At 40.5% G+C, this 14,231-nt stretch overlaps 2 protein-coding genes across 15 annotated transcripts in view; one reads left to right on the top strand and one right to left on the bottom strand.

Annotated features, from left to right (window-relative positions):
• CRACD (capping protein inhibiting regulator of actin dynamics) overlaps positions 1-4,205 on the top strand; it is a 114,278-nt gene extending 110,073 nt beyond the window's left edge. For all 4 annotated transcript variants that reach the window (XM_081208654.1, XM_081208655.1, XM_081208656.1 and 1 more), the window contains one exon: positions 45-4,205. In XM_081208654.1, the coding sequence (XP_081064780.1) occupies positions 45-205 (161 nt within the window). In that variant the 3' untranslated portion in view covers positions 206-4,205. The remainder of the gene's footprint in view (positions 1-44) is intronic.
• Positions 1-14,231, bottom strand: part of AASDH (aminoadipate-semialdehyde dehydrogenase) — a 30,137-nt gene that overhangs the window by 2,921 nt on the left and 12,985 nt on the right. For 8 of the 11 annotated variants that reach the window (XM_081208756.1, XM_081208754.1, XM_081208755.1 and 5 more), the window contains 6 exons: positions 13,204-13,319; positions 11,328-12,090; positions 10,492-10,655; positions 9,729-9,854; positions 8,886-9,017; positions 5,963-7,164 (listed from right to left, as the gene is read on the bottom strand). In XM_081208756.1, the coding sequence (XP_081064882.1) occupies positions 6,775-7,164; positions 8,886-9,017; positions 9,729-9,854; positions 10,492-10,655; positions 11,328-12,090; positions 13,204-13,319 (1,691 nt within the window). In that variant the 3' untranslated portion in view covers positions 5,963-6,774. Of the gene's footprint in view, positions 1-5,962; positions 7,165-8,885; positions 9,018-9,728; positions 9,855-10,491; positions 10,656-11,327; positions 12,091-13,203; positions 13,320-14,231 lie in introns of those variants that run through there. The other 3 variants (XM_081208758.1, XM_081208759.1, XR_014011734.1) reach the window with 3 other exon arrangements.

Genomic DNA, 14,231 nt, shown 5'->3' with positions numbered 1-14,231 from the left:
TTTACTTTGCAGTGATGGATCTTTTTCTTTTTCTTCATTAACAGTGGAGATCTCAGATTCTCTTCCACCGTCACCCTTGACTAAAGAAGTCACTAAGAGATTCTCCACGCCAGAAGCGAATCCGGTGTCGACAGAACCTGCCTGGCTGGCCTTAGCCAAGAGGAAAGCAAAAGCCTGGAGTGACTGTCCCCAAATCATTAAGTAAACGATACTGGTTTTGCTCTTTTTCTGTTGTTTATTAATTGCTCTCTCCTCTTTATTTATATTTTCACATGACAGAACCAACTGGGACAAACATAAGTGCATATCCTGAAGGATGAAGAACATTTTTAACAGTTTTACCCATTTTTCCTGGCTCACTGCAGATTTCACCTACATTTTAGAATCTTTTGCATCAAAAATCTAGGGACTATGGAATAGAGGTTTAGGCACAAAGCTCAAGTTTCATCTCTCTTGAAAGCATATGGATGTTATGTGTTAGGGGTTCATATCACTTTATGGATCAGTGCCGAAATGTTCCTGAATTTTGGCTCTGATGGTATGGATTTCCATTTGTGTTTTCTTTTATATGTTGCTGCAAAGCAGATATTCCAGCCACTTAAGCTGCTAAAATGAATGTAATGCTCATGTTGTTTCCACTTTTGAATGGAGAAAGTAATACCATTTACTGATAAATTTATAAATCTCTACAGGATTCTGGAAGACCTGCCTTAGTAGTAGTAAAGAGAGTATACTATGATTACCTTTTCTTAATGTTGCAAATGATTTATGGATGAATTTAAAATAATTAAGTTCAGCTTGTGACTAATGAAAGCACCAATACGCCCAGTCCTACCATAGAGTTTGCAATATAGTAGCGTCTCTCAGTTTGGAGCTATTAATGGAGTTAGCTCTCCTGTAATGAGAACCCATCAAGATATTTTCACAAATTCAGTATTTTGTTTTAAAACGCTTAATTGTGACAAAAAATGCCTTTATCAGCTGCTTCTAACTGGAAATAGATATAAATAATTAACATGCTGAAACAGGGTGGCATCAAATATGCATTTTCCTGCAATGATTCTCCAAACCATGCAGAAGCTCTCATGCAAAATCCATTACAATATTTTCACTGCCATTGTGTGCAGAAGTAAGCTATACACCTCCATCTTTCAGTGATTGGTCGCACGGCACAGATAAAAATAGGATTAAAAGCACATGTGAAGGCAGGACGACCACAAACACTAATCTTTCAAATTATACATAATTTAAATATTATACAAAAACCCACTTAGCCATGTACTGTAACTATCCCTATGCCTAAATGATTGCATATTAGGAACCCAAAATATTAACAAAAGGAGACATGATTCCAGCTTTGTGAAAATGGGGGATTTTTGAACTGCAGGAACTAGACTGTTTGGACTTCATTCTTATGGACCTTAGATTGCATATTCTCAGGAAAATAATTGTTTTCTGTACTTAATTAGCACTTTGATTTTCAACATCTGTGCCGGCATATCTGCATGTTACGCTGGCAGAACATGACTTCAGCACTTTTGTTAATGGCATGTTTTAAAAATATGTAGTTGCTGTTAGATACTCGGTACAGGAAGTCGTAGAACAGACTTCAGATTGTAAATCTGGCTAAAGAACATTGCAGGGATAAGTGTAATTTATTTGCATGTAAGTCTTATTCCCCTTTAAATCTTTTTATCTCTAAAATGTGGAGGAAACAGTGATGTGTTTTTATGGTTACTTTTAAAATTGCTTCAAATTCAAGGATCACCAAATAGGTCTACAAGGTATGGAATTCAGATTGTTCCAGTAGATATGAACTGGTTTATACAGAACTTCAGTTTGCCTGGTTTGTGGATTCTACATCAAATGGGGTCTTCTAACTATTCCACCTAAAACTAGTTATATTTTTAAAGCCTTTTTTGTTTATAAGAGGCAAAGGTGCATTTTGATTAACTAATGGCTAATTCAACAGGATCCCTCATAGTACCACATTCGTTTTGCCAGAATAATGGAAGAACTCAATAATTAATCCAAGGAACATTTTAAGAACTGCAGTTCTGCTCCAGAGTACATTTTTTAAAGGCAGCAGATGCTGTTAATGAATAGGCATCCTACAGAGGAAACAAAAGGTCAGTTGTGTTTCTGTAAAATTGCAAGCACAAAGGGGTTTTGGCAGTTATGTAGCTGCTATACGAAGCGATGTCCATGTGGTTATTGGGCTATCAGTGTTGTTTTTGGTTTCATATTTAAATTCAAACCATAAGCGTTTCTAAATAACCCATCAGTTTCAGGATTATTACAAATGTTTAAGGCAAAAGCAGCCTTTAGGATTTCGCGGGAATCAGGTTCATAAAAGAGCCAGTTACTTGAAGAACTGAAAACAGCTCATATGCTTCCACTTAAGCAGCAAAGATTTCAACCAATATAACAGGTATGTTGAGGCTTTTTGTTTAACCCATGGCACAAATCCTACGTAATACAAGCACAGATGGGGCTCCTTTTGGCCAGTAGGGACATGATGGAGAAAGTCTGTTTGTGGATGTCCATCTCATGCAAAACATACTGGTGACCCTCCTTTATTTTAGAGAGAGGTAACCTGCTGACAACAGGAAGAGCTCCTGCTGAATGTGGAATAAGTAGCACATAGTACAGCCTGTATAGAAAGAAAGTACAGGCCTGCCTTGATTGGTGCAGAAGCCTCTTGCTGGTGGCAGAAAATGTTTTTTTAAAGCACGCTTAATCTAATAGTGCTTAAACCTGGAATTGCATAAACTGCAATTACAACTTTGTTTCCTCAAATCCATTTCCAAGAATTTTTGGGAATAGGAAAGCAGGAAAGGTGAATGTGGGGGTTGAAAACTGGAGAGTTGGGTGGGATGAAAAATAATTTTAGGGGGAAAGGTGCTACTTGCATGATAAAAGGGGGGGAAAGACCTACCAAATAATTCTAGACACACTGTTAGCATAGAGCGTATAGTAAGTAAATAGTTCAAAAGCTTCAGAAGCAAAGTGTTTTCAAGCATGAGGGGGTCTAGTGTACGAAAATAGTATTCAGAGGCTCTGATCCAGAGAACCAAGGAAACCAGAAGGCTGTGTATCCCTTGCTGCTGTTAAAGTGTTCAACAGGAATACCATCAGCATTGATAGCCCTGAGCATACTGTAAGGGACACCTGGGAGGAACCCACTTTCCCTTCAGTCTACGTTACACATGATCAGGGTATCAGACAGCGTATTGGTTACACTGCAAGGTGTGCTGCCCCTGCAGATATTTCCCCAGTCATTTGATGGGGGAGGGGGGTGTCCAAAGCAGCACTCTGTTGCATTTATAGGAAGGGGAAACCCATTTCCATTCATGAATCAGTATCTGGATCAGAGTTGGGGGTATGTACAATATTGGTTTGGAAACCTTTTTAGAAGCCTATATTTTCAACCTTTTCATTTCATGTAAAAGTCAACTTGAAAATTTTGCACTAAATACCAATGAAGTGTTACTTTGCTTAAGCTCTGTCACAGCCTTTCTACTGAACCAACATGACATTTATTCAAAACACTTAAAAAACTGATCTGACCACTATGTAGAATATGGTCTCAACTTTTGGTGGCGGTGGAGTAACTTATATACAAAAGACTTAAGCTACAGGAAGTTAATCATATCCAAGTTCTGTTGAAATTAATAGGGCTTAAGCCAGTTATGAAAACTTTGTTGTATTGATTTCAACAGGAGTTGGGCATCACTAACATTTGGGAACAAAATATTATTGCTGAGGTTACAGATGCTTAACCTCTGTTGTTCATATAGTGGTGTATAAAATTATGAACAAATGTACAATTGTGGGGTTTTGTTTTGTGTACTTTTTTAATTTTTCAAATGTTTTAAAGTGCAATTGTTTCTTATACTAATGTCATTTTAATTCCTATTAAATTATAATCTGCTGAAAGTTATCAGAAGATGTACGTATTCATTGTCTTTTTGTTACAAATGTCAGGTTTATCTTCTAAGAAAAGCCTGAATTGCTATAGGTATCTAATTATGTGTTTTTACCAACAATAAAACCTAAGTAAAATGATCCTATGACTACGGGATATATTAGTGCAATTTCTCTTTTTGGTTTTTGATCGTCAAATTTTAATGTAAATGGTTAATCACGGAAAATTTGTTCTATTTCAATAAAAAAAGACAAGTGTTTATGTAGCTTTGAAAGTACTTTTTATTTATGTTCTCATTTATGGGTTATTCATTGCTGCTTGTTTTTTTAAGGATACATGAAAAGGTTTAACAAGAAGTTTGTTCCTGTTGGTGATAATTCAAGGGAAAAACAGTGAGTTGTACTGCCATAAATGGAACTTTCCCTACCCACCCCATCCCCCCACCCCGGTGTGTCCCTAAAATCTGCTTTATGGGCTTGGAGAACTTAGAAACAGATTAGGATGGCATGGAGAGTTACAGTGAGGAAGACAGGAAAGGGAAGTCATGCCTTGTCTGCTCCCATGACATTACATACCTCCCTGTGATCTTCACTCAAAAAATCATCCATAACTGTTAAGAGCACCTATGTGGAGGTAGATATTACCTTTTAAAAAATGTCCTGTATGCTATGCATGATCCTTATAGCATGTAATAGAAAGAGCACTTTGTTTCACAACATTAGCACTTTGATTTTCAACATCTACTGTATTTTTCGCTCTATAGGACGCACTTTTCCCCCTCCAAAAATGAAGGGGAAATGTGTGTGCGTCCTATGGAGTGAATGCAGGGGAGGAGGCAGCCAGGAAAAGCCCCCAAAAGCTCCGCACGGCTCTTGCGGGCTTTTCCTCAGGAGGGACAAGGGACTGACACGGCCAGTCAGTCCCTTCTCCCTCCTCGTAGAAAAGCCCACAGGAGCCGCGCAGCTCCTGTGTGCTTTTGCCATAGCCGCGCGCCACCTCACCAGCCAGGAGAGCGTGCGCGGGGCTAAAGAAGCCATAGCCCTGGTCCCCGGCAGCCCCGAGAAGCTTGCGGAGCAACGGGAAGGCTGTGCGCCTTTCCGCTACTCCCCGACCTGCTCTTTGGGGCTGGCAGTGGGCTTCCCCCCGCCAGCCCCAAAGAGCAGGTCAAAAGGAACCTGAAGCCTGGAGAGCAAGAGGGGTCGGTGCGCACCGACCCCTCTCGCTCTCCAGGCTTCCAAGGTAGCCTCCTGAAGGCAGCTGAACGCACCTTGAACGACACCTTGTTTTAGAGGGGGGAAATTCTCACAGAAGGGGCGCTGGGCAGAGAGGGGGAGAATTTTTTTCTTCTTGTTCTCCCCCCTCTAAGACAAGGTGCGTCCTATGGTCAGGTGCGCCCTATAGAGCGAAAAATACAGTACCTGTATTTTTCAAATGTAAACTTCTGTTTTGTCATTTGCACATTACAGAAATGAGCCATAGCAGCACTAAGTGTCCTGCCAGCACAAGGATTCCTGCTTGGCAACAGGGCTTTCCCTCTCTTCCCCCTAAATCTCCTCTGGTGCTTCCCTCAACCCTCAAGCAGATTTACAGAGGGTGCAGGTGTCTGTGGGGGGAAGAAGAGGCAAGAAGTCCTGTTGTGCAAGCAGCAATCCTTGTGCTGGTGGGACACTTATCCCCGCACATATCGGTATTGCAATATATGATAAAAAGTTAAACAGTGAACCCTATCAGCTCATCCATTCCTGCAATTTTCAGTACTTTTCTATCACTGTTGGGGGTTGATGCTGCTCTCAAATAAAAAGCTCAAGCCATGTTTTCGAAATGCTTTGTATAGCAAATCCATAATTTCAAATGACTTTTTCTTAAATATCATTGCTGCCTTTTGGGGGGATCAAAATTATTCCACATTCTAAAGTGCCCTGGTAAAATATAGTATGGCATCTAACACAGCCACGGTCAGTACATTTAATATATTAGCCAGTGATGACCATGGCTATTAAAATAGATTTATGTAAAGTACACAAGTAAATGTAAAGCTGGGGTTTAAATTAAGATGATTTTGCACTGAAGGCAAGGTTTTCTATTTTGTACTAGGCCTGGGCAATGTATTGATTGATAACATTGCCCAGGGCCAGACCACAATGGCCGCTTCACCTGGCAGTATATTGCGGGTGAAACTGCCGCTGCTGAGTCCCTCTGCCACCAGCGGGTGAGGGAGAAATGAGCTGCAGCAGAGGTTTCACCACTGGGTGAATCAGCCATTGCACTCTGGCCCTCATACTGCTGACAGAGGAGCAAGCTACATTTGTTCCTCCCTTAGCTGCCTGCAAAGGCAGATGGCTCCTTTGAACTTGTGGGGTGCGTGGCTGCCCACCCCTCAGCGGGGAAGTGTAGCAAGCCAGTGGTGGGGTTGGGGCTTCATTACACTTGAGGGGGGGGGTGAGCGGGTTGCCTCAACCTCCTGGGAGAAAGAGGTAACTCGCTGGGCTTCCTCAAGTGTAACAGAGCCCCCACCTAAGCCAGAGGTGGGGGGTGGGGTGCCTCCCTTAAACTTCTCTGTTCAAGGGCACAGGCATTGGGCTCGCTGAGCAGTGCAAACAAGTTGCATTGTCCCTGCCCGTGAGGCACTGGGGTGAAAGCTCCTCAGCTCCTCCGGTGAGAGCTGCAGCAGTTTTACCCCACACCTCACAGGCTGGGGCCAACGCGGCTTGTTTCAACATCATGGTGTATCGTCAGATCACAGTGCTTGGCTGGTGGTACATCGTGATGCTGAAAACCTAACACCACCCAGCCCTATTTTGTACAAGCAAAATTAAAAATATCCAAAAAGGGAAATTTTAGGCACCTTATTTGGTTTTAGAACCACATAAATCAAAGCAATAAATATAGTTATTTCTGCAGCCTACAATGATCGTTGTTCCCCATACAACAGGAGATGAGAACACTTCTCCTGGAAGCTTCTCTTCACCTTCTACCAAGCCAGTCTTGGCATTCAAGATCCATATTCTGCCATCTGTGGAGGCCACTGCCAGAAGTGTTTCACCTTGTAAGGCATGATGATGGAAAACAAATGGAATTGCATATACAGTTGATGTTGTTTCAAATTTCCACAATAAATTACCTTCCGTACTACAGCAGTAAGTAAAGTTGTCATGGGATCCAAAAAATATATCGCTGGAAAAATCTGAAATACATGGCGATGAAAAAATTGGTCCATTGCTGGAAAACTTCCATATCTGCGTGACAATATCGAGAAATTAAATAAGGTTTTGAAATTTCTATTACTGTCAGCCACATGTTTAACTGCTGCCACAAATAAGTGCCTGCCTTTGTACCTCCTCACAAATAACTTTACAAATTATACAATTTGAGGCATAATCCAGCAGACTCACCTTTTTCATTTCACCCACATGCATTCATTAAGATATTCAGTAGCTGCTTCAAGTGAAGCAGCTATCACAGCTCAAGCAGTACAGAGCTTTCATACCACCTCATACATATTTGCATATATTCCATATATTCAGCTGCCAAGTCCTCAACTGAAACCTAAAGTGAAGCACCTCCAAGTACATGCATGTGTGAATTAGGGCTTGAAGATGAAGTCACAAGAGTCCAACTAAAAAACTCAAAAGTGCTATCACTCCCAAGAACTGCAGTTGATAGCAAAACCAGTGTCCCCCCCCCTACAAAAATGAAATAAAATCGTAGTAGAGTCATCCTCTCACCCCACTAAGCACAATGCCCAGAGTGACCTTGACAGCAAAATCAAGGAAGAAATGCTGTAGCTATGGATAACTCACACAATCTGGGTAGATGCATGTTCCAGATATGACTAAGGCAAAATTTCTAGATGTTCTAGAACAAGTTGGTCTTGGAACCAAGAACTAGGGACTTGACCTTATAGTAAATCTTAGGTGGACCCAAGGACTTTGGGTGAGATGGAAGTATTGAACTGACTAGAAACAGCGAAGACGGCGCTTACAAACTCAACATGTATGTAAAGAGATTTCTCAAAGTTATAACAGTCCTTGGCTCAAAGAAGTTACAAAATGCACATGTTGAGATAAATTATGCTTATAAATACATATTTAGGTATTAAAATCAAAGATTAAAGCAGAACAGTCTTATGGACTAGAAAGATACTGAAATGATAATCCAGTTAGGTTACCACTATCAGCTCTAGTAAACTGGTAGAAAGCATTATCAAGTGTGCAATCCTATACAGATTTACCTGGAAAAGGCCCCACTGAACTCAATGGGACTTGCCTCTGGGTAGACATGTATATGACTGCACTGTGGGTTTTGAATAATCACGTGGTTTCTGCAAAGATAAGTCCTATCTCACTAACCTCCTGGAATTTTCCAGCTCTAGTCTGGAAGATACTGCATACATCAAATTTCAAGAAAAAGTATGGAGCAGCTTCCAGCAAGGTCCCCCAGCTGATCTCATCTTTCCAAGGCTTCCATCCTCAGACAGGAGCCCACTTGAGAAGACCTTTGGAGATGCATATCAGGCAGGCTATAAGCTAGCCTGCATTGTGCTTTCAAGGGCATTCCAATGATCCCCACTGTATCAAGTTCTTCCTGCTAGAAATGCTACTGGGCTCCACTGCCAGAAGGAGGAATTTGTCTGAACCTGCTCCAACGGTGGTGATAACCTGCACCAGCTGTGGGCTCTATGGAAGTAACTGGTGGACCACATTTGGCTTGTGGGCCAAAACTTCCCAATCCTTAGTAATGTGATGCATTTTGGAGCAAAAATGACATGAAGGCAATAGCAGACATGCCTGGCCCCTGTGTTAAACAGGATGCTGGACTAGACAGAGCTTTTCTCTGCTCCATTGTGACTCTTCTTCCTTCTTAACTTGTGAAAAACAGATTTACATAACACAAGCTCCTTTGGGCCAGTTATGGATGCTATAAGGAGTGAATTGAGTTAATAAAGACAGGTGCTTACCTTTTCTCCAAAGTGGCTAAAGCAATATAAATTTCCATCCACACATCCTACACATACAAAGTCCTTGTTGCAATGTGGTGATGAGAAGATAGGTTTTCCGCAAAAGCTCTTCCAGATTGCGTTCCCCGTAATCTGAAAATGCATGCGTGAAATGCATTGTTTTAGTGTATCCCAGAGCTTCAGCTAATGGGAAAATGAAGCAGCTGGCCAAAGAAAATGAGAGAACATTCTTCCTTTAGCATCTGAGTAACTGCTCCTATAATGAAGAGACTTCATTACTTAAATTCCAAATGGATTGGAATTAGAAGTAATGTCACTAACAGTATGAGGTATAAGTGACAAATGCAGTAACAAGTGAACTAGCACAGCTCTACGTGTTTCCCGACTTCACAGGCCCCAAGGTACATATTCTGCCATAAAATGGGAAGAACATACAACTGAAACAAGGCAATGCAATCAATCAAGTTAAGCAATTAGGGATGGTTCTCCTGTACTAGAAATATATGCTGCTGAAGAAACTGGCCACAGTTAAACTTGTCACCACCTTATAAATCACATAACTATACAAGAAGGGAAATGGTTCTGAACTGAGCCAATGGAATTAAACAAAAAAGTAGCTTTTTGATTCCCAAAGAAGTTCTGTTTGTGATGGTGTTTCTTGTGGTGAGTGTATGCTAACACAACCTGCGTTATCAAAACAGTATGGAGGCTCCTCTGGGTTATTTCTCTCATCTCACTGTCTCCCAAGCTACTGTTGCATCTACTATTACCTCTCCCCACCCTGAGTTCTTAATTCTCCATTTGTATTATTTCTGGACCATAAACAGGAATAAAGTTACATACTGGATTTACAGCTAGCAGCAGCCCTCCAAGTGTAGCAATATACAGGTGATGTGGTAACAGATTTAGGTGAGGAGAGGAAAATACAGCTCCAGCTTCACAGTGTAATTTCCAGACACACTCTTTCCTCTGTCAGCATAACAGAAAGACAAATGCAAGTTAATGATTCCATTGCTCAACTAAATGTTAAAGTGCAATACACGGTTTCAAAATTCTGCAAACTGGTACAGTGTTATCATGTGTTCCACTGTGGAAGAATCTTTGTGCTTAATTGGGATGATACTTATACCCAAAGTTGCAACCAGTTCATTATTACTATTCAGAACAAAAATATGGGGTTCACAGTTCTACCTCATAAACAGCATTAGACACATTCAGCAGCAGTAGGCAGATAACTGCTAACTGTTCAGCTAAAAAGGGGTGGTGTTGCATGCCATACCGATTCTTTTGAGTGGTAACAATTATGGAAATAGTGGTGTGGTAAGAACTTTAAATGACTACAGTGTTAGGGTTGTAAGCAGCAAATAAGCCGACCACATTTAAAGCAGGTCTAACTAACTGGGATTTTTAAAAGCCCGTAACAGCTGATGGTTTGTAGCTTTCAGTTTCTTACAGAGCTTGAGCTACATTTTACTAACTTGCGTTAAGACTGCAATTCTAAATTACCTAGAAGCTCCACTAAAATCAAAGGGACTTGCTTTGCGCTATATCGATATAGGAGGCATTTTCATTATTTCTTATTGGCCAAACATTCATGGCTACTTACATAAATATCTAAAGCGTATACATGACGGTCATGAGATCCAATGAAGACTACTCCTGTGGAAGGATCCACAGCTGGAGAACTTTTCACAGCATCCTCAGTCGCAAATGTCCAGTGTGTTTCTCCATCACTCCTTCTGAGGACATATACCAACCCATTATAACATCCTGCAAATAATCACAGCCACAGAAAGCAGATATATTTGGATAGGCACTGAATTATTTAACTGTCCACAAAAATACTGAATTTTTGAAGTCCTTACATGCTTATCATTCATTCAAATACAGGAAGTCCATTCAAAACTTCCGTGGGATTCTTTATAAACTGGTCTCCATTGATGGGCACTGCTTTTCATATGCTGAGAAAACTACTAGCCCACATTTATTTATTAGAATACATCCCACATTTATTTATTAGAATAAAAAAAGAACTAAATCAGCTACTGAACTATGAAGCGGTCTTAAAAAATCACTAGTTGTTCAGTTGCTGTAAGTTTTGATTAGAAGAGCAGTGGCTAAACTCTTTTGGCCCATGGACCTTATTCACTCTTGGCCAATGATGGGTGTAGCTAAAAGTAGGTATAGCCACACCACGGCCTTGTACATAAATATACAGGACATCTGACCTGATCTGTTTGTAACTGCCCCCTCCCCGCTGATCAAATGATCAACCAGCACCATGCCTTTCCTTGTTTTGTTTCTGCCACTGCCAAATTGGCTAAGGCCTTGAGGGAGAAGAGGAACAAAATTGCTTGGGGGAGCAGGTAAGGCCTGCAGGCTGAGGGTTAGCCACCCCTCGCTTAGAATGCCAAAGGAAAGAGAAAAGCAATAAATACGTACCAACAACAAGAAAGTTTCCGCACCTAGATACGCAGGCGGACGACTCAATGCGATCTGCAAGGTTTCTCTCCCACTTGACTTTTCCTGAATATAGGTCAATTGCTTGAATCATGTGAGAATGTGATCCAATATACACAAAGGCAGATAATTTTTCGGTGACAACTAGTGGAGATGCATCCACACATTTGTTCAGGTCTGACTTCCATCTGAGATGCAACATTAACTTTTCAGCCGTTTGCCCAAGATTCTCATGTACAGGAGTGTTTAGTATAGAATCATCTTCTGCCGTATTTGCACTGCTAACAATTGTTTTATCCCGCACACTTGGCAAAACTTCGCTCTCTCCTGCTTGCTCTGTATTACTGTGGTTCTTCAAGGGGTCACCCATAGACAACAACCGGTTTCCTCGGGTCACAGCAGTAAATCCAGCAATATTTGATTCAACTACTGGGGATCTTTCAGGTTTTAGCTGCACATACTTTTTACTGGGCTCCTCTCTGCTGCTCTCACCCAGCTTTCTTTTTACAGCATTGTTACAGCTTAATTTCAGGTTTTCGCTTGGGAAAACTGTTTTTAAGATATGTCTGTAGACCTCTTCGATGGATCTACTGAGAATAATTTCCAGGAGGCCAGGGACAGGCTTGCCTACCATATGTTCAATTTCATCAAGGAACTGTAATGATTTTAAGGAATCCCCGCCACTGTGCAAAAACCGTGACTCTTTTAAAATGCTTGCGGATTCATCTGGGAAATTCAGAACAGCCTAGGGGATGAAAGGAAGAAGCAAAACATGTAACACACACACTTTTGACTTTGATAATGCCTCTTTGCTTGCCTTGATGGAGCGGTGTGGGTGCGTGCATAAAAACCTTTGGCTTTTGCACAGCTGGAAGACAGCATTTTGTACCAATGGTTCTGCCCACTTCTACTTCTGTTTTGTTTTGTTCAGTACTGGCACGTTGCCCCTGAAAAGTTGCCCATGTAAGAATGAAGTCCTTTTTATTTTATTTTAATAAAAGTGTTTACATTGCCTTTTATATACTGCAATATTAAGGTGGTCTACAATAAAGCATAAAACAATATAAAAAGAATACAAAACAATGATCAAAGTAGCTGGCCAGTCAAACTAAAATTGATTATCCAATTAAGTTCTGCCCATTAATTTCAGTATGAATAACATTGGATACAACCCAAAATCTTGGCTCACTCCAGATTTTTTTTGTATAAAACAGGGCAAAACTTGTTGGGACGAAAGGAAAAGGAAGCAATTATTATTGCCCCTTTTCTCTTACACTGAAATAAGGAGACCCTTTCTCTGTGCTCACTTTATGCCAACAACCTGGGCCTGGGGCATCTGCTGGAACAGAACAATATAATCAAACTGTGTGTACACATCTTAAGAAACACAAGGTAAAAATTATGTTCATCTGTATGCAACTCCAGCTCATAAAAATTAGAATCTAAATATATTATGAAACACTACATAATGGCTATCTATCTATCTATCTATCTATCTATCTATCTATCTATCTATATCCATGCTCCATTTACTTCCAGTTGGCAAGTGCTGATATAGTTCTTTTAGTTTAGGAAATGGTTTTCTGAAAGTTTTGATAGATTAGATGGCTGCAAGCCAATCTGTTTGTTACAGTTGTTTACCAACCTTTAAGCCTTCCAGGAGGGTGAGTAGGGGAGAGGGATAATTGTTTCCATATACCGTAATTATTGCAAAGCTGTAGAAAAACACCAAATTAATGTAGGGATTTGTAGTATATGCTGCACATGCCAAAAAATATTTAGACTATATTCCTCTCCCGCATTCCTAACATGTATGGAAACTCAATTGCTATGATACAGATGCAGCTTAAAACACTACCTTCCATAAATGCTGCAATCTCTCCCACAATTCATTCTCCTTCAGCTTACTGTCACACCTTCTAGAGTTCAAATGGCTGCTGTAAATCCTGCTCAGCTCAGACACATCCATTTTGCCTTTGTACAAAAGAAAAGGTTTTTTTTAAAAAAAATTATATGAAAGGTAAGGATTTCAACATATTTGGTAAGGCTTGAAGTTTCATTAGGTACAAATAGGCGTGCACATCTATTTTACTACAACGCAGACCTCAAGGACGAAGTACACATTATGTTACCTACATCAGCAATCATGCTGTGTGTATTTTTAAAATAAAATTTCAGAAGCAATGCAAGGGGAATGAAAGTCACTGGAAGCACAGAATTGCTGGAGATTTAAGTCTTCCAACCTCAGTTATGATATTGGTAAACAAATCCTCAACTCTCACCTCCCAGCATGACAATAAGTATTAGGGAAAAACCTCACATTAATGCCCATGGAAGTTTCTTTGGTAATGCAATCCATGCTTGCTGGAGGAGGAGTGGGGTGGTGGTGGTGATGGGGAGGCTGCAGGAGATGTGTATGTATGCATAGACAACCACCCATCACAATTCAGGCTAGCTCTATGTGTTTAGTGAAGCTTTACATATAGCTTGTCCTTCAATCTGTGTGGCAACCCAGTTCTGAGAGTGTCAAAACTGTTTCTTGTATGTCTGTTGCTCCAAGAAAAAGGAAAATTAAAGCTCTGAGAATGGTTCTGCTTTTGCTGAGATTCACTAAAGAATTTGATACATTTGGCTTCTACACAACACTTAAATACAACATATACATATACTGCTTGCAAAGTTACACTGCAATTATAGGACAGACTCCCCAAGGAGACCTGACAAGTGAGATTTCTATGTAATTGTTGCTGTCATGTTTAGACCTTTGTGTGTGTGTGTTTTTCAGACTTTCAGAACTTGGTATGTGTGGATGTTTGCACTGCATCGGTCCTGCATACGTTTTTAAATAATATACTTTCAATTTGAGCTGATTTTTAAAATGGAAGA

The sequence above is a fragment of the Podarcis bocagei genome, assembly GCF_964188305.1.
Source record: "Podarcis bocagei genome assembly, chromosome: 9".
In the NCBI taxonomy this organism is placed as follows: Eukaryota; Metazoa; Chordata; class Lepidosauria; order Squamata; family Lacertidae; genus Podarcis; species Podarcis bocagei.
Note: the sequence above shows the minus strand (reverse complement) of the source record. Positions and strands in the feature narration are given on the sequence as shown.